At 54.7% G+C, this 18998-nt stretch overlaps 2 protein-coding genes across 3 annotated transcripts in view; one reads left to right on the plus strand and one right to left on the minus strand.

The window, feature by feature from the left end:
* Nucleotides 1–8045, plus strand: part of C16H11orf49 (chromosome 16 C11orf49 homolog) — a 185841-nt gene extending 177796 nt beyond the window's left edge. Inside the window, exons 5-9 of one of the 2 annotated variants that reach the window (XM_019802162.2) lie at nucleotides 18–103; nucleotides 1927–2122; nucleotides 2780–2889; nucleotides 5494–5557; nucleotides 7754–8045. In XM_019802162.2, coding sequence (XP_019657721.1) covers nucleotides 18–103; nucleotides 1927–2122; nucleotides 2780–2889; nucleotides 5494–5557; nucleotides 7754–7913 — 616 coding nt within the window. In that variant the 3' untranslated portion in view covers nucleotides 7914–8045. Of the gene's footprint in view, nucleotides 1–17; nucleotides 104–1926; nucleotides 2123–2779; nucleotides 2890–5493; nucleotides 5558–5812; nucleotides 6591–7753 lie in introns of those variants that run through there. The other variant, XM_002921628.4, reaches the window with a different exon arrangement.
* Nucleotides 7966–18567, minus strand: ARFGAP2 (ADP ribosylation factor GTPase activating protein 2). The gene is made up of 16 exons (XM_002921629.4): nucleotides 18414–18567; nucleotides 18129–18247; nucleotides 17491–17563; nucleotides 16843–16974; nucleotides 16675–16755; nucleotides 15753–15834; nucleotides 15390–15446; nucleotides 14226–14278; nucleotides 13626–13762; nucleotides 13396–13527; nucleotides 11468–11596; nucleotides 11254–11388; nucleotides 10132–10258; nucleotides 9878–9971; nucleotides 9641–9759; nucleotides 7966–9190 (listed from the first exon to the last, which is right to left on the minus strand). The coding sequence occupies exons 1-16, from the start codon at nucleotides 18483–18485 to the stop codon at nucleotides 9170–9172; spliced, it is 1563 nt and encodes a 520-aa protein (XP_002921675.1). The 5' UTR covers nucleotides 18486–18567; the 3' UTR covers nucleotides 7966–9169.
* Between the last annotated feature and the right edge of the window lie 431 nt (nucleotides 18568–18998).

Below are 18998 nucleotides of genomic sequence, written 5' to 3' on the forward strand. Positions count from 1 at the left end.
CCCTCTTTCTCCCTCAGGATTGTGCTCATGGATGACGCCATGGACTGCTTGATGTCTTTTTCAGATTTCCTTTTTGCCTTCCAGATCCAGTTTTACTACTCAGGTGAGAGCCTTCCAGGGCCCCATGTGGGCTCCTGTCAGGGGCATGTCTGCCTGTCCTACCCCAGCGTCCTTTCCATCTGCTGCCTGGCACACACATTCCCCCCCCCCCCCCGCCACTGCCTTCAGTGGCGTGCTTCACCACAGGTCACAGACAGGATGTCTCATTCCCACTGCTGGTCACAAGATTCAGTCTGACAGCTGACTCCCTCAGCCTTCTCGAGACAACGAAAGCCATGGCGCTTCCAGCCAGCCGCGCGGCAAATCCATCTAAGTGATAGGGACAGTCACTAGAACCATGCACGCTGCTGTCACAGCACACGAAAGGTCCACGGTGTGTCCAATACTCACCGTGTGCCAGGCATAGCACTGACTTTAATGCTTCCGACAGCCCTAGGCGATAGGTCCTCTCAGAGACCCGCTGAGACGTAAGGAGCCCAAGTCGCAGAGCTGATTAGTGGTGGAGCCCAGACCTGAACAGAGGGCTCGCTCCAAAGCCGGGGCTCCCGGCCACGCAGTGCTCTTACTGCCATCGGAGAGATCTCCCTCGGCCCCGGCTCGTGTGTGTGGGCACACATTTTCCCACCCACACAGCTTTTCCTAACCAGACACCAGCCGTATCTCACCTGCCTATGCCGCTCTCTATACACACTGGCTATGTCCTGAAATTCCTTCTGGAATCAGGTGTAACAGAAATAGATGCATAATTACAAATGCACAGCAGCTCACACCGTGTACACAGCAATAGACGGAATGCTAGGGTCAGAAATTGCTGACTATGTCCATAAACAGACTTGTTTAAAATGGGCTCTTCCAGGGGCGCCTGGGTGGCACAGCGGTTAAGCGTCTGCCTTCGGCTCAGGGCATGATCCCGGCGTTATGGGATCGAGCCCCACATCAGGCTCTTCTGCTGTGAGCCTGCTTCTTCCTCTCCCACTCCCCCTGCTTGTATTCCCTCTCTCGCTGGCTGTCTCTATCTCTGTCGAATAAATAAATAAAATCTTTAAAAATAAAATAAAATAAAATGGGCTCTTCCAGTAAACAGAAGGCTGTCCTTGGAGCCTGGACATGGCCTCCCTGCCAACTGGTGGCCCCAGCCAGCCTTGGCCTTTGTCAGGCGCCATATTCTGTTTTCTTGATGGCAGCACAAGGGCCTGGTCTGGCAGGGGTGGAGCCTGGGGTCTTGCCACCTGCTTTTAGCGGCTGCAGGCTCTATTTCCCATTTCTCTGAAGCTCCTGGGCCCTGGAGAGGGAGCAGCGACGTCTGGGAGAAACTTCCCTTCCTGCCTATCAAACGTGAAATAAGTTAGCAACTTGGGGCTTTCTCTTCCATGCTGGCCTTCCACCACGCTTTCTTGAGGCAGGGAGGCAGGTGGCCTCACAAGCGAGATGGGGCTCACTAGTGCAAGTATGCACACGTTCACGCTCTAAAAAATATTTCTAGCACTTAACGTGCCTCCAGCACTGTGCTAGATAACGGGGCAGGAAGAGAGGTGAGGCACGACCCCTGCCTTTGTTCAGAATCTTCCACTCCAGCAATAAGGCACAGCAAATACCCAAAACACAAAGGAGTACAGGGTGCTCGGAAAGTAGGGAATAGGGCATCTGCCTGGGCTAGGAGGCGGCGCTGGAGTGGAAACACACGGTGGTGTCACCGTTCCCGAGGGCACTGGTCCTATGAGGTCGAGGGCTCCTGCTCCCAGGCCGCCGTGTGCTGAGCACTGAGGCTGGTGGGGTGCCGAGCTAACAGAGAAGGAAGGATGCGGCCAAGGGACCCCGTGTGTCCTTCTTGCCTGACCCGTGCCCCTTCCCCATCACACTATGCAGAGTTCCTGGAGAGTGTGGCCGCCATCTATCAGGACCTGTTGGCAGGCAAGAACCCCAATACCGTGATTGTGCCAACGTCATCCAGCGGGCAGCACCGCCAGCGGCCTCCCTTGGGCGAGGCTAGCATGCTGGAGGGAGTGGAGGCCTCGCAGTTCTCCCAGTGCCTGGAGAACTTGTGCGACCGGCACAAGTACAGGTGAGAAATGGAGGCCCCACCTCAGCCCCGGGGACTGGGCTGCTGGCTCTGGAACAGATGTCTGGTCGGTCCACGGCTCCCGGGGCCCTGGATGGCTGCGGTATGAATGAGCACAGTGCCATCTGCCCAGACCAGGCTGTGGCTGACGGGAAGGCTTCCCAGGGGGCTTCCTTAGGGAGGATGCTTCCACGTGGTAAGACCAGCTGTAGATGACCAGCTTGGCTCCCTTCTCCTTGCCAGGAGATAGATTGGCCTTGGCTTTTTAGAGAGAAGGGGAAACATTCACTGTACAAAGAATTCACTCGACAGAAAGGGAGGGCGAAGCTGTCCAGTGCGGCACAAGGTCTCCTTAGAGACAGAGCAGCCCATTTGGGTTTCCTCCAACGCGAGGCTGCCGTCCATTGCCTTTTCGCCATTCCCTTCCTCCCACTCCCCGAGCAAAAGCACCGGTTAGGGAACATACCAGACCTTTCTGTCCCCTGTCAAGGCCTTGCTTCTGGAGCTCTGCCATGCTCTCCCAGGGTCTAGGGCCCCCTGGGGCAGACAGAGTTCCTCAGTCCTGGCTTTGGGCACCCTCCTAAGGCTGAAGGACTGGATGAAAAGATGCCACTCAGACTTGCTGGTCTTTGAAGCTGGCCTCTGTATTCTCCCTTCCAGCTGTCCCCCCCCAGCACTTGTCAAGGAGGTACTAAGCAACGTTCAGAGACTGACCTTCTATGGATTCCTTGTGGCTCTTTCAAAGCATCATGGAATCAACCAAGCCCTAGGTAAGCCAGAGCTGGCCACGGCTAGCCTCTCCTCTCCTCCAGCACAAAGCCACATAGGAGGCGGCTGCTGTTGGCAGACAGGGTCCCATGGAGGAGGGGGCATCACCATCCCCACCGTGACTTCTCATGGTCAGACTCAGAGGCCTAGGGAGCCAGAATGTGCACAACAAAGACTGTGCACAACAAAGACTGTGCACAACAAANCCCCCCCCCCGGGGGGGGGGGGGGGAGAAGGGACAGCCACCCAACCACCCAAGGCCCTGCCCCAACATGAACCAGCCTCTCGGTGACAGGGGTGTGCCCAGCGCCTCCCCACAGAATCCCCAGCCCTGCTTCGGGGAGTGGCCTGCAGGTTCGGCAGACACAGGGCTATTTACTCAGCGGCTTTGGAGATTATGTATCAAAGAGACCTGAATCCCATCTGTAAGCAGGGCAAAGGTGTGTCCTAGGCGGCCTTTATTCCCAGCTGGAAAAAAAAAAAAAAGAAAACTGATTAATCTGAAAAGGAGTGAAAAATGAGGGGAGAGGCCTGCACTGGCCCAGTTTTTCCTGTCTGTCGTTTCTTCCTCTGGTTGGCCTCCTCCACCCACCCGCTCTTCTCCCTCTCACGCCTGCTGCTCTCCCAAGGGAAGAGCCACGAGGCCACCATCCAGCAGAGCTGGAGGGCTTGTTATTCGTCTCCTTCTTCCAGAGGTATCCGGGTGCGCTTGAGGCCCCAGGTTCCCGAGTCCCAAAGAACACATAGCCTTCCCCCAGTTGAGAGAAGGGGGTCAAGGGAAGGAAATTTAACATTCTTTAAATGCCAACCAAGTAGGCCATAGATCTTTCACCATACAAAGCCCGCTGGGAATGCACCCAAGAGCGCCAGCCCCAGCAGGACTGACTGAGGCCCACTGAGGCACGATGCTGCCTAGCAGCCTCCTTATTCTGAACTGATGCTTGGGGTATGCACATGTCTAGGGACCCGTCAACTAAGTGTCGCCAAGGTCACTGGCTGGACCAGAGTAGAAAGGCAAATAGGAGCCAGAAGTCAAGAGTTAAGGGGACAGTGGGTGGAGACTGGCTTAGGTTTCCTTTCACACCTCGGTAACTCACCGCCCTCCCTTCCTTTCCACCAGTCAGCCCACAGGAAGGAAAAGGAAAAGCTAACTAGCATAGAATCAGAGCCTGGACAACCTCATGCCCTCACTTTTTCCAGGGCCTTTAAAAAAGGCAATCACTCCGTCTACCGCTTTGACCAAGCATGACTGCTGGATGGAGCGGGAGATGGAGCCTCTGCCCTCACCCGCATCTCCAGGGTATGGAATAGAGACCTGGAGATACTCGGGGTGCAGTCAGTTGTGGAGAGGGGCTGTCCTTTCCCTTAGTCCTCAAGGCACTCACACAGACACTCACACACAAGAAAGGAGAGGGCTCCATGGAATGCAGTTTGAAAACCACTAAGACCAAAGGGGCTGGGAGGCACCATTTGAAAAAGCTTTGGAAAAGTAGGGAATTGAACTAGAGCCAGATGGGTAAGTTTAAGATTGCGGCTTTCTAGAGACCAGCACTGTTAGCTGCCAGATCCACATTCTGACCACCAGTGAGCCTCTTCCGTCAACAATCTGCCGGTGAGAATCCTTCTATCTGCAGACTTCAGCTCCGCCTTCTCTCCACTGTTGACAACGCGAGGGAGAATCCAGGACGGTCTCCTCTCACCTTTCCCCAGTATTGCAGCATGACTTCCTTTGGTTTGTAGCTGAGGAAACCAGCTCAGAGAGAGTTGCTGCCGCGCAGGGATGAGGCAGCTCCCCTCCTGGCGGCTCCTGCCCTGCAGAAGAGTTGGGTCTGCTTCTGACCCAGCCTGCTCTTCTCGCCCCTCAGAGAGTCTCTGAGGAGCTGAGACAGCATTTTTTACCATACTGCCTCCAAAGTTGGCTCCCTCTGATTTGGGGGGGCACAAAACTGGATAATTTCTGATTTGGGGGATAAGCTGGACATACTCTATGTGTCTGGCTCCCAGTATCTGGGGCCTCAAGGAAGGAACTGAAACCCCCAAGCCCACACCAGCCCACAGCCCACCACCCAGTCTTGGAAGGAGATCACCCCGTGTGTGCAGTGACCTTGAGGTGTGGGGATGTCTCATAGCTGTGGATCCTACCCCAAGCTGAAGAGGGTAGGCATGAGTTCACTGAATTTATCTAGCAGTAGCCACAACTTCCTGCCCCCATAACAGTCCTCTTAAAACTTCTCTTAAGAGCTCTTCCCCATGAACAAGTCATGGGAATAAAAGGCACAGCATAGAGATTATCATCCATGACATTGTAATAGTGTCCTGCAGTGACAGATGGTGAGCACAGTGTAACATATAGAGATGGTGAACCACTATGTTGTACCCCTGAAACTAATAGAACATTGCGTGTCCACTGTACTCAAATTAAAAAAAAAAAAATTTTTTTTAGAAAGAGCCCTTCCTCTGATCTTTCAGGTGAGCCCTCCCAGGGTCAGCAGAGCAGGTAGATGCGAAGGTGAGGGGCATGGTGGCACCTGCTGGGGATGCGGCTATCTGATGAGCCTGCCTGAAAGACACTCAGATTAAGTTTGTGCCCCCCAATTATCTCGTAGGAGCTTTGCCTGACAAAGGGGACCTGATGCACGACCCAGCCATGGATGAGGAGCTGGAACGGCTGTAAGTGTTAGGGGGTGACGCTGCCCCCTTGTGGGGAAGGCCATGCGTCCCTTGGACATGGCTGTACCCTGTTGTGGGTCACACGATTGTCAGTCAGGGAAGGGTTTGGGCTCCAGCAGAGGTGTGAGGTAGCCTCTCTTCGAGTCCTTTGGGAATACAGCCCATGGTTTCATCCAAATGCAAGAGTGAACGTGGAGGTCCTGGTCTCTAGACAGGAGGCATCTAGCTGCCCTCTGGGCTTCTTCCCTCCTTCAGGCTGGCCCAGGTTCCAGGCCTGGTCAACTCGGCCACTGCCAATCCAGAGGCCGGCTGCCTGCCTTCCCGCACCCCTCCCCGGGTTGGCTCTCCCTGGAGACCCCTTCATCATGCCCGCAAGGTGGATGCAGAGAGTGATGGCTCCACTGAAGAGACGGACGAGTCTGAGACTTGAGGCATCTGAAGGGTCCTGTCCACAACGCCCCTGTATCCAGCTCCAACCCCGCCCTTGGGACTCCCACCCAATCTCCTCCCCCACTCCTGTGCCATGCTGCCCTCTGCTGGTGAAAAGCCTGAATAACAGGTCAAGCCCAAAGACCAGCCAGAGGGGTTCTGGTATCATCAGCCAAGTCAAGCAGTGACCCTGGAAAGTAACAGCCTACTCTCCTTGGCCCTGTCAGCCTCTGCACTTTAGTCAGGCCCCAAGCTGACAGCAGACCGAGCGGAGGCCATCAGGAAGGTGACTTGCTGACAGTCCCCACCACGTAAGGGTGATCTCCTCACAGCAATTCTAGGGGAGACCATGAATAAACGTGCAGGGCCTTGCATGGTCAAGGGCGACGCCTGTGGTGCAAATATAGGGTGGACATAAACCCAGTGGCCTTCTGCTGGAGGAAGAGCCACTAGCATGATAGGATGAAGGGTAGGCAAGAAGACAAGTCCACTTTCAAAAACTGCTCCAAGTCCCCTCTGTGTCTAACAGTTCAATATGTTAAATGAATAAAGTCCCTTGTATCTGGTAAGTGGTGAATCAAAAGCCACTAGACGGAGGATGTAAAGGGAAGGGGTGAGTTTGTGTTTTTGGTGCTGAGTCCCAACTTTTCTGGCAGGACTGGGAGGTGGGGGCCAGGGGACCACTCAAGCCTGGAGACCAACCTCAGAAAATGCGCCGAGGGACTCCCCTCCTGCACAGGACAGCAGCCTTTCAAAGGCGCTTACAGCTGGAATGGGCCTTCAGAAAACAAGTTCAGAGGGTTCAAGGCCAGGTTCCCCTAACTCTGAAGACCCTGGCCCCAAAGGGTTAGCACTGCAGTCTTTTCTAGCCAGAGTTTCATTAAATGTTTGCTAAGCTCAGGGTTGGGGCAGTGGGGATGCAGCTGTGAATGACGGGCCTGAGGAAGTCAAGCTTCCAGCCAAGACTGGAGGAAGGTAAGGACCGGTGGTCAACTTCCTTGCGTTGGCCAGGGGTTGTCCAGAAAGTAAAAGCCCCCCAGGGACCCAAGCAGAACAGGTTGCCTTCTAAGGTGGGGGTCACCACACTGGGCACACCCATTTCCTGGGCTCCTCTCTGCCCAGACCAGCCTCCCCTGGAATAGTTTCAGGAACTGGCTCCCAAAGCCCTGCAGAGCCAGGCCAGGCCTGGAAGCTGCAAGTCCTGTGAACTCTCCAGGCCCACCACCATCTCCAGCCTCTGGCTGACTGACAGCAGGGTGGAGATCCTGGGGGGCATCCGAATCACCTGGGGAGCTAGTTTATGACACAAGTGACCAAGTTCTGGCTTGGAGGGGTGGGCATAGAAATCTGGATTATGAATACTCCAGATGATTCCAGAGCTGGAAGGCCCAGACCCACACTTTGGAAATCAATGGCTTAGAGTCCCGTGGCCCCTCTGCCATGCATCTCCCACACCAGTGGTTTACCCCTGTACCCTGAGGACCCCTAAGGTGGCAAATATATTCCAGGAGCCCCTACTGGGGGAAAAGGTTACCAAGCTAGGGAATTCTACACACACATACATCCTTTCTTTTTGTATTTAAAAGGGTTCCATTAAGGCTGCGGATTTCATTTGTCCTTAAACTCCCCTGAGAAACACACCCCAGTCAAGCCTCCTACTGGGATGAGGTGCAGGGCTGCTAGGTTGCTCACCTGCCCACAGCAGTATGGCTCACTGGAGGAGTGAAAGGGCCAACTAATACCAGCTCTTTCCTCCGCGTGCAACAGGGTGGTGAGGTCGAGGCTGCACCGGACCTCGCGGCAGCACAGAGCCGAGGAGCCAGGGGCCTTCGGCTTTCAGAGGAGAGACAAGCTGGAGGCCCCGGAGAGCATGCCCTCAGCTTCAGCGTCATCGCCCTACCCGTATCGGTGGGAGCCCAGAGAGTGAGGCCAGGGGCCTGCACTGGGCAGGGAGGCAGGATCCAGAAAGGACACTTCACTCAGACCAACAGCGGCCCACAGCCCTGTCAAGGCTTTATTTGACACCACTCTGTTTCAATACAAACAGTCCAGAAAGAAAGTCAAGTCCCTCTGGGGTGGGGGGAGACAAGGGAAGAATGGTCTGTGTTGCTTGGGAGCCCTACCCCCACCCCACAGTGGGGAGGGTGGGCCCAGACTGGCGGCACAGCAGGGGGAGATGGCACCAAGGATGGTACAGTGCGTGGCCCGGCAGCGAGGCCTGCAACTCTGTAGGTGGGTCAAGCTCTCACTGGGGGTGCCGTCCAGGGCCCCCCCAAGCCCAGGACGATACAGAAGAAAGCTGAGCCCCAAGAGCCTGTTTCTGTCCCTCATGTCCTCTGCTTCCTTGGCCAGCATTACACTCACAGCATCCAGAGCAGGGCCTAGGCAGATGAGACCCACCATGGCCACCAAGCAGGGGATGAAGGGACAGAGGGTCCTGTGCTCCACAATGGATGGTATGGAAGGACTCCGAGACACTCAGAAGTATCCCTCAAGTGATCACTGTAAAAAGGGGCGGTGAGACAGGAGAAGATCACTCGGGCCTCCAGTCTGATCCCAAATGAAACCTTTAGGTACCGGGTAAAGTTTCTAGCCCTTAGTAAGGCCCAGACCAAGGTGCTTCCCCTCCCCCGCCGTCTCCCGGCACCCAGAGGCCGCCCCGGGAGCAGCAACAGCAGCAAGTCCAGAGCCTCCCGCCCCTCTGGGGGATGGTCTACAGCACAACTCTTTCTAGACCTGCCCACGGGTTCCAGAGACGGGGGCCAAACCCCAGCCAACCTGGAAGGATCCTAGAGCTGGTAAAAAAGCCTGATACATCTCACTTTCCCTACTTGGGGAAAGGCTGGACCCAGAAGCAGCCCGCCTGAGGGAACTCCTCCCCTCGCTCCCAGTGCGGCAGGACAAGGGAGCAGCAGCTTAGGGGGCAGGATCAGAGGACAGTAATCTAGCACACGGGCCAGGGGCCGTGAGGGGAGGAGAATACAAGGCTCAGTCTACAGGCAGCGGTCAAGGCTAGAACCGCCCATCCCCCTTACCCGAGATCCTCAAAGGCCACCCCACTCACACACAACACATATAAAGTAACAATTTCTCCCCAGCTTCCACAAGACAAGCGCCCCTGGCCTTGGAGTCATGGGGGTTTTGCTGCTGTTGCCACCGTATGCTTGAGCCGTGGCGCCCAGATCAGTAGGAACCATAGCGATCCTGGACATGGGGGAGAAAACACAAAGTCAAGTCTCTCGCCTGCAGCAGCATCCCCCACCACACCCTGCAGGACTGGGGTACTCCGGGGAATCGGGCTTCAATCTCACTACAGCAGACATAGTTTTACATGTTATTATGACTCAGGGAAGGGGTTGTGGCCAGATCCCAAGGGGGAAGCCCTGCCCAATCATGAAGCCAGGGAGGAAGGAGAAAGAGAGGGAAGGTGACAAGACTGGAGAAATCAGTTCAGACATGGCATCCTCTTAGGGAGCGGCCCAGCCCCGGCACCCAGCTCGAAGGAAAGAAGCGGCCCTTCCAGGAAAAGAAAAAGCTCTCTTTCGGGCTCAGAAGCTAGCCAGTAGCAGTGCCTGAAGTGGTGAAGGCCAGCCTCCAATGACTACTCTCTACTGCTTTACCCTCCTGCCCCAGGCCAAAGAGCCCCAGCCTCACCTGCAAAGAATTCATCACTCCGTTGGCCAGCACAGCCATCTTCCCAGCCACAGACTTGACACCCTGCTTAAACTGGGCAATGTCAGCTGTGGGAAGCACGTTGCCCAGTGATACGCTACCTGCAACAGCAAGGGAAAGGGGGGCTCAGAGCCCTGTGGGCAGCCCCTCCCAGCCCACGGGGTCTTCCAGCTCTGCTCACAGGCCGTGCCAGTGTGCACCTTACCCTCGCGGCCCTACCTGCTCCATGAGCTCCATCCACGTCCCCGAAGAGGTCAGAAGAGCTGATGGCACTACTACCCGACAGCTGCTGGAGGCGAGACCGGGCTTCATGCTGTGGTGAAGAAAGGGGAACGCCTGGGGATCTCCTGGCCAACGACTCAAAAACTCCTTATCAGCCGAGACACCCTGGTGCTAAAGCCCAAAGCAGTGGCAAGGAGGAAGCCCCCACGCCACCTGCTGCCTCCCTGCTCGGGACAGACAACTCTCCTTACCTCCGCATCCACCTCCCGCCCGAAGAACATGTCCGATGAGATGGCTTTGGCTCCTGCGAATTTCTGGCGCGCTTCACTGGACTCGAGGCCTGAGCTCCGGCTTTCCACCTCCCTTCTGTTTGTGACTCTGAGGAGTGGATGTGGGATACCTCTGATCCTTCCCATTACTATCAGAGCCTAGTAGTACCAACCCCATTACTAACAAAGGCTGAGAAAAGTGCCAGCGGCCTTCTGGGGCGGCTCGCTACGGCCCTGTCTGGCTATGGCTCTGGGACTCACGGCCCCTCTTCCCCGGACAAGGCCCCTCTCCTCCACACCGAGTCAGGGCACAAGAGAGCTTACGGTGCCTCCACCAGGGAGCGTAGACATACAGTTTAGAGGGGACTAGTCTTCTGCGCCAAACCTCTAGAGCTTCAGCAAAATCTAGGATGTCAGGACATCACTACTGCCAGTCTCCTCCGAGTGACAACTGGCCTAACACTAGGGTGATCATAGGTCTCTGCCTGAATTTGTATCTACTCTCCTGGCATTTTCACTTTCAAAAGCATCCCAGTGTGGATGTAAAAGTGTTGGTCACTCCTATCTCCCGCCAACATGCACAGACCCTGGGCTAGGTGCTTTCTAAGTTTCGTTACATTTAATCCTTCCAGGGACTGTGTGAAGTCATTACTTATGTCCCCATTTTACAAATGATTCGGTCATTTATCAGTTGAATATTGCCCAGATTAACATAAAACAAGCTTTAAAAAAATAAACAAAAAAACAATTAACACGGTGACCAGAGACACATAACTCCTGGTTGGTCAGGACTGAAGCATAACATCAGGCCCCTCCTGCCAGAGAAACAGACCGTGAACAAAGCCACTGCTACGCCTTCTGTGATGATAAGGTGCAGCTCAACCCAAAGCCGACTCCCGCACCACCTCGTCTGACAGCCACCAGCCACGTGTGGCTGCACTTACTAATGCAAAATTAAAACTCCAGTCCCTCAGCTGCACCGGCCACGTGTGGAGAGCTCAGGAGGCACATACTTAGTGGCCAGCACACGGGACAGAGCAGGTACACAGAATGTTCCCATGCCAGGAAAATCCTGCCAGACCGTGCTGCCCTAGCCCACTCCACCTTTCTGAAATAGGCCGGATGCTTGAGATGGTCACTTCTGGCTCCTTCTCCTCCATCCGGTCCATACCCCAGGTGGCATCCGTATCCCAGCGGGAACCGAAACTTTCCCCCAAGGAGAAGGGGTTGTCCTTGTACCTGGTGAGACAGCATAGGAGCTTAGAAAACCTTGATGAGGAGCACGGCGGCCAAGTCTGCACCCCAACAACAGCCTTACTTTGGGGGTCCCGAGGCGAAAGTACCAACGTCATCAAACAAGTCGAGCTGCGAGCGGGAGGACTTCGCGCTCACAGGGGTTTCCTGCTCGATCACCTGCATCTCAGACAGCACCGAGTGAGACACGGAGCTGTGGAGACAAGCAGAGCCGCCCGAGAGCGGCTGTGAGCAGTGGTGTCGCCGCACGAGACAATGCCCCGCTGCTGGCAGAGCTCGGGGTTCTCTCTCACCCGGCCCCACCCAGAGCCTTCTCCCCGAGCCTGCGCCCAGGGCTGGGCCAGACCCTGCAGGGCATGCCGGGAGCGCCCGGAGCCCCGCGGAGCCAGAGCACCCCTGCAACTGTCGGCACATCAGCTTTGTTTTCTCAAAGCAGGGCTTCCCTGGCAAAGGACTGTTCATTTGCCTCTTACTTTAATAATGACGTGCACCAAATGGTAGTGCTCTTGGTCCTTAAAAACAACTCTACAGACTTGCTGCACCGGGCGCCATAACCTTTGCCAAGACGGACACTTTCACATGGAAAAGATACAAAATACCCCAGAACCAGGAAAAGGAGTCTGATGGTATCAAAGCAGGAATTCTAGAGTTTTGATGTCTCTTAAAAACCGGACTACCGGACAGCAACCCTGGCTACAGCGGGCAGGCGAGCTCCGCCCGTGGCCTCACTGACGGAGGATGGCAGTCCCGCGCAGGAGGTATTTCTACGGGTGAGAAAGGAACTCCGAGCAATGCAGCAACTTGCCTAAAGCCCACAGATCTCGTAACTGGCACAACTAAAGTTTGAACATAGAGAACTATTGATTCCAAATTCAATATTTTGGGCCTTTCTCCTCTACTCTGAAAGAAGATAAGGCCGGCTGTTTCTGTTTAATCTTTTCAGAACACGTGCCAGCCAGATTTAAGCAACTCCATTTCCGTCCATGTGCTACTCGTGTAACCCACAGCTAATCAGGGGAACATCACATTTTAATCCCAGAAAGGGCGTTAGGTCTCCTCCCTTTCCCTGTTTCGGTCACAGGAATTACTGGGTGAAAGCGTCTGAACAATTTTTTCAGCTGGTTGGTTCTTTTTCGTGGGGCAGTAGAAACTTTAACTTAAACCCAGCCTACCCTATTTAAAACCCTACCGTAAAATATATTCACTCCTTCGGGTTCTGCCAGCTAAAAGCTGTAGATATTCTGTAATAAGTTTAAGTGAAATGAATCCTTAAGATGCCTCCGTGGAGAGTGACTGAGGAGGAAAGCGAGGCATCAAGAGTTGGTACCACCTGCCCAACTCTGCCTCTTCTCACCAGGAAACCAGACAGCAACCCCAGGACCTGGTGTTGTCCAATATTCTGGTTTTTAAGAGAGTTCCAGAGTCTAGTGTTACTGAAATCTCTAGAGGCAAACTCTTAGTGTAGAGCAAACAAAATGAGTAAGAGAACTGGTCTGCAGGCCTTGTTTTGTTTTTAAGAAAACCACGGCAACATAAGCACAGTAGTCCTGAAACAGGAAGGATACTGTCTATGCCAAAGGGCATTTGTTCTAGGGGCATTTCTGGGTGTTGGCATGCCTGGCAGCAATGACATTTAGTGGACAAGGATTAGGGATGGTAAGAGTCTTGCAATTCTCAGGGAGATCTTAAAAGATAAAGAACTGTCCCACCAAAGTGTGGTTAGCACCCCCATTGACCAACAGCACCCTACCCTCTTGAGTACATTGAGAAAGCACCCAATACTATGTTTCTTTCATTTAACAAACACAGTGAGCCCATACCTACTCTGTGACAAGCACTATACTCGGCACTTCAAGACAATGAGCAAAGCCACCTATCTGTTCAGCCTCAGAGGAAGACTAAGCTTCGAAAACCAAGCTGCTGGGAGGAATCCGCAGCGGCTCCCAGGAGAACACTGGCATTTCCCTGCCACACCCCAGAGCTGAGTCTCACCTGCGGGACACCAAGCCCATGCCCAACCTCTCCGCCTGTTCTCGCTTCTTCCCTTCCAGATTCTGTAGCTGCTTCTCCTCCTTCTTCCGGTCAATCTGGAGCTCCTGGTAGGCCAGGCGCATAGATGCAACCCTTGAAAGGAATAAACGTATCGGAGGCCAGCTCACATCCTGACCTGTCCTACCTGCCCACCCGACCCCATGTGAGCCGCCCCTTGGGCAAACACTCACATGGACTCCTCGGCCTGCTTCTTGGCATCAGCTGCCTGCTGCTCACGGAGCTTCTCTGCCACCTGGGCCTGCCGCTCGATCTCACTGAAGCTCTGGCTGCTCACCTTCTGGGCCCCTAGGCCTTTCTTGGCACCCAGCTGGGAGGGGAATGATAGGATGGGGCCTTGCCAACAGCCACAGTGTCTTCTGTTCCCTCCCAAGCACAGATTCTCTACCCACACCCTCAAAGGAAGCATTCCTTCTTAACATTTAGGGTAAAAAAATAGGGAGCCCAGCCAGCATGGTCAAGAGGGAGAAGAGTGGTTCTGCTGGAGCTGGGCATGAGGTGGCTCACACAATGCCAGCAGGGGTTTCAGGGTCTGCAAACAGCAGGCAATGCTGACCAGGACCGGGCTGTGCCAGGCCCTCGGTGTGCACAATCACACTGACTCTTCCCAGGAGCCCCTTAAAGACAGGCATCTTGACAGCCTTTTCATAGACAGGGTTCAGAAAAGTACCTTTGCCAAAGTCACAGAGCCAGTAAGTGGCAGGGTCAAGGGGGGCATCCAGGCTGCCCGATACCAGCTCCTACCCATCACCATACTGACTCTCTCCACCTACCCCTTTCTTAGCTGCTGCTGGCTTCTTCTTGCCAATGAGGGAGGTTCTCGGTTCTGTGTGAGAAAGAGGATAGGGCATGAGTGGAGACAAAGGAAGGTCAGCGGCAGCAGCTCAGTGTATATCATGCAGCTTCTTGGCAAGAGCTTCCACAAAGAACAGCTTCAGGCAGAGGAAGGCAAGGCTGCCACCCACCAGTTCCAACCAATGGCATCGGCAGAGTCCAAGCCAAAGACAGACATGGTTAGGCGAGGCTCCTGACTCCCAGCAGACTAAGACAAGAACCTAGACCCGAAGCACCAGAGACCGTCACAGTCCCTGAACCAACACGAAGACTACGAGGCAGGGGGCAGATGTTAAATACCAGCCTCAGCTCCTACAGCAGGGAGCTGACATGCAAGGGGCTGGGCTCCCCAAGCAGCTGTTGGTTACCTCTGGCAGGGAGGACCCCTTTAGGTGACAGACACATGGACTCTAGAGAGAAAGACTTATGGCTAACAAGGGGCCCACCCCAGAGCCTCCATATAGCTCCCAAGCCCAGAGGCCAAAGTTATTCCCAGAGGCCTCTAAAGAGCTTCACTTTAGACCAAGCCATGCCAGCCTTCGCATGGGCTCAGTTTTACAGTCATTCTACTAGCTTCCTGCCCCAACCCCCAAGGGTCAACAGAACAACCAAGGTCAGCAAACACACAGTTCTAATGCTGAATCAAAACTAAAGAACGCTAAGGAAAGTGAAAAAAAAAAAGAACTAAAAAGCCAGAGACAGGCTGAGAAAGGACAGTGTTGCCTCTAGCTGTGAAAGCTGCACCTCCATCCCATGAAATGGACTAGAAAGGCCAATCTTGCCGCAGACTCCAGGGTTAAGTGTCCTGTCTCATATTGGCCTCCCCACCCTTTGGCTAGACCCAGCTCCACATTCAGAGGCAGACCCCAGGCCTTGGGGGTCTGCTACCAGCTACCAGGTTTATCAATTCCAAGGGCCTGGTTCTAAAGTCCTTGCAGTTAATGCTGCAGTCACAAACTCAATCCCAGTCCCGACTCCAGAGAGGTCAGATGCTCAGTCTCCTGGGGCCTCAGTCCACATGACCAGGCAAGAGCAGACCTGAAAAGAGCCCTGCAGGCCCACCCTCTCCCAGTGAGCCTGCACCTGCCAGGTGGCATACTGACCCAGAGAGGCTTTGGGTGAGGTACCAAGCAGGTCCATGTTGGGGCCGTGCTCCGGCTCTGTGGATGCAATGGTAGGAGTTAGGTACAAGGAACAAAGCTTGCAGTGACTTCCCCTTAAAGGGAGTGATGGGATGAGTAGGAAGGACTGGCTTTCTTCAGCCTGCTGAGGCCACCACAAGATAAAAGGAATGCCCACCACTTCCTCCAAGGGATTGAAATGAATCTTAGGCCCACCGAGAAATATAGGAACCCCCCCCCCACACACACACACACACTCCAATCCCCTTGGCCAGGTGTCCCCTTCCTAGCCCCAAGTCCTCTACCAACACCAGGGCACCTGGTTGAAATCTGGACTGAACTCACGTGCCAGGCTACTGATCTCTGTAGAAGGGGCTAGCTGCTGGGTCTCTGCTGGGTCGGGGACTGGTACTTTCCAGGCAGGGGGCTGAAAAAGAAGCCAGATCACAGAAGCTTGGATGAGCTGCTCCTACTGGCAAGGAGCGCCAAGAACCCACAGGTACCTTGTGGGTATGAGACCCTCCTGCAAGGCCATGAGAAAAGAAGACCAGAGGCTAGTGAGTAAAAGGATAGCTGCTACTGACGATGGAAGAAAGAAACAGGGAATTCGCAGCCACCTCCACCCTTCCACTACTTACTCAGAGCCAGAGTTCATTCCCCTAATTTCACAACAACGAACAACTATTACCACCTGCCAAGCACAAGTCTAAAGGCTTTTCACATAGAAATACCCTTAATGATCACGACAAACCCTGTGAGGCAGCGGTAGCCCTTTGAGAGACACAGGTTTTGACAGGTTAAGTGACTTAGCCACCATCCTAGCAATGCTACGGAGAGGAGAAGGAATTCAAACTAAAAGTCTGACTTCAGCACCCAGTTCCAGCAGACAGGAAACCTCCTGCCAGAAGCGCGTTGCTGGGGAGGGAACCCTTTCATTGTCCCTAACCACAGTACCTTTCTCATGGGAAAAGAATCCAGGAAAAGTTGCCTGGAGCTCCTGACACCTCTTGAGCTCTCAAGAAGCTGCTTCTCCTCCTCCCTACTATCCCAGTGTATAGGGGTCCGTTCCTAAGGAGGGCCACACTGCACACCTACTCATAGGAGGAGGAAACCCCTGGGCCTACCCAGTAGTGGGACGTAGACATTCCCTGGCTGAGGTCTCATACCAAGGTGAATGGACTCCAAGCCACATGATCGCAGGCCTTGGCCTGGTAAGCAAGCCACCGGCCAGCAACAATCATGTGAAACTTTCCTTGTGGGCACTCACTTGAGTGTGTTCCGTGAAGAAATCAGGGTCGTTCTTCTCTGGGGAGTGACTGGAAGCACAACTCATATTGTCTATCCAAAGCTAGAAGGAAGAAGACACCCTTGAAACACAGGGCTCTGAATATTCCCACTCACCCCACTACGTTAGCCCCGGGGAACAGGCACTTACGTCAGTGCCATGCCTAGCCAAGGCTGCACTCCCCAGCTGCCGGATCTTTTCCCGGTACATCTGGGCAGCTCGGCTATTATATTTGGTGTTGGCATCACTGGCTGTACATCCATGTTGGCGGAAGAAAGCTGTCTGGAGAGCCAGGAAGAGCAAGCACGCTACAGGTGATTCCCCAGGGCAAAAGAGGCATCCCCTTGTACCAGCCTGTTATTACTTATACATGATAAATACAACCTACTGACACCAGCAGTTCTTCACAGAGGTAAAGATCCTCAGAAAAACCTGCAAAAAAACCGGCCTCCCATTCTCTGAGATGACTCACTGGCCCTCAGCCCTCACTCAACCCTGCCTGAAGACAGCATGCCATCCCCATGGTGCCCATCCTCATCCAGGCTCACAAGATCTGGATGAGTGTGGAGGCCCCAACTCCTTTAGCCTTTCCCCAAGAACTTCTGTCCAGTTTAGTTTGAATCCGAAGCCCATTTAAGAAAAACCAATTTCCAAGTTTAGATAATAGTGTACAGTGTTGCTAGAGACCAGAAAATCCTCTGAAAAGAGGAAAGATAGGGCCTCCTAGGAAGACACTGTAAAATTAGTGTACCCAGGCAGAAGAATGGGGGTGGGGAGGATGGTAAGAAGGAGCTTTACCGCATTGGCATTTCCGCCGACCTGCATACACCTCAGCTGGAACCAGTTCCAATTGGAATCCAACTCTGTGGACCTGCGTGCAAGGGTTGCATGTCACCCACCAGCAGGTATCAGGAGACGCTTCCCTGGCAGACCCATACCTGTCATTTGGCCTCGGGCTGCAGTAGGCGCCCAGGAAACATTAATCAGCCACCACCCTATTTCCTCCACTCTACCTGGTCTGTAAAAGATTTGCTCTTCAATTATCTGGTCAAAACAGTACTAATTATTGTTGAGATCCAAAAAGAGGTCGAATTCTCAAGCATTCAAGCTTGGATCTGTCTTTCCCCTTAAGGACGATCATAGTCTCACTCCAGACATACTCGACCAAAAGATCAGCAACAAGGTCAATGCAGCGAACTTTTCCCCTGAAACTAATACTCACAGTGTCAAGTTTAACCAACAGGAAAGAAGGCAATGTTAGTCTATAGGCAGACACAAACCGGCTATGTGGCAAAGGGCCCACACAGGCGGCTCCCTCCCACGGGCGACCACCGGACCCCTCCCGGGCCAAGTGGTCCAGTCGAGACAGCCACTCTCCCTTGCTGAGCCCACAGCCCCGGCCGGGAAGAAGCACAGCAGCAGCAAGAAGACCCCACCTGATGAAGCTGAGATGGACGCCTAGGGAGCGGTGCACCCCAGAACAGTCAATGCACAAGAAAACACCATACGTGATGCTGGCCCAACTCGGATTCTTGGCGCCACAGTCGAAGCAGGCCTGGGTGGAGGAGGCGATGAGCCAATGGTCAGGGACCCCGAGTCGAGGCCGGGCGAAGACACGCCAAGGAAACAGCCCACGTCCGCCCCTCTCCCTCCCTCAGACCCAAAGGAGACAGAATCCCTCTCCACCAGCGCCGGACCCCACGCGCCTCCCGCTCGCGCACCTTATTGGTCGGAATCCCGCGAAGCCGCTTGAAAAGGGTCTGGATTTCGGTCTTGCTCGGTTCCGCCGCCATTTTCTCTCCTTCCCAGACACCAGCGCGACCGACGGGTCCTATCGCGGGCCAATCCGCGGCCGGGAAGGCGGGACACCGTATCAGCGCCACCAGCGCCCTCGGCAGCCGAGGGGTGGGGCGATTTGTCCCGATCTGGACCAATGAGCCGCCGGCGGAACCAGAAGAGACGGCGGCAGCCCCTGACTCTACGATGGTCGCAGGGTGCACGCCGCACCTCGCCGGGGCCAATCCGCAGCCAGGACCGAGCGACGGCTCACCGGCGGACCCACACGTCGCGCGAGCGCCACCCGGACTCCCCGCCACCCCCGGCAGGTGGCGCGACCTCCCAGAAGGCCAGGGCTGCGAGGCCTGGGGCAGGTGGCCGGGGCCTCAGCTGGGGCCAGTTCCCGAGGGATGAGTAATAATGAACAGTTCTACCAAGCACTCCTGGTCCCACCGGCCTGAACAGGAAGACAAACCGGCTGGGCTCCCGTCCAGCCCAGAACTCAGTACCCAGCCTCCAACCTCGGCGGG

This window comes from Ailuropoda melanoleuca, chromosome 16 (genome assembly GCF_002007445.2).
Source record: "Ailuropoda melanoleuca isolate Jingjing chromosome 16, ASM200744v2, whole genome shotgun sequence".
Taxonomy (NCBI): domain Eukaryota; kingdom Metazoa; phylum Chordata; class Mammalia; order Carnivora; family Ursidae; genus Ailuropoda; species Ailuropoda melanoleuca.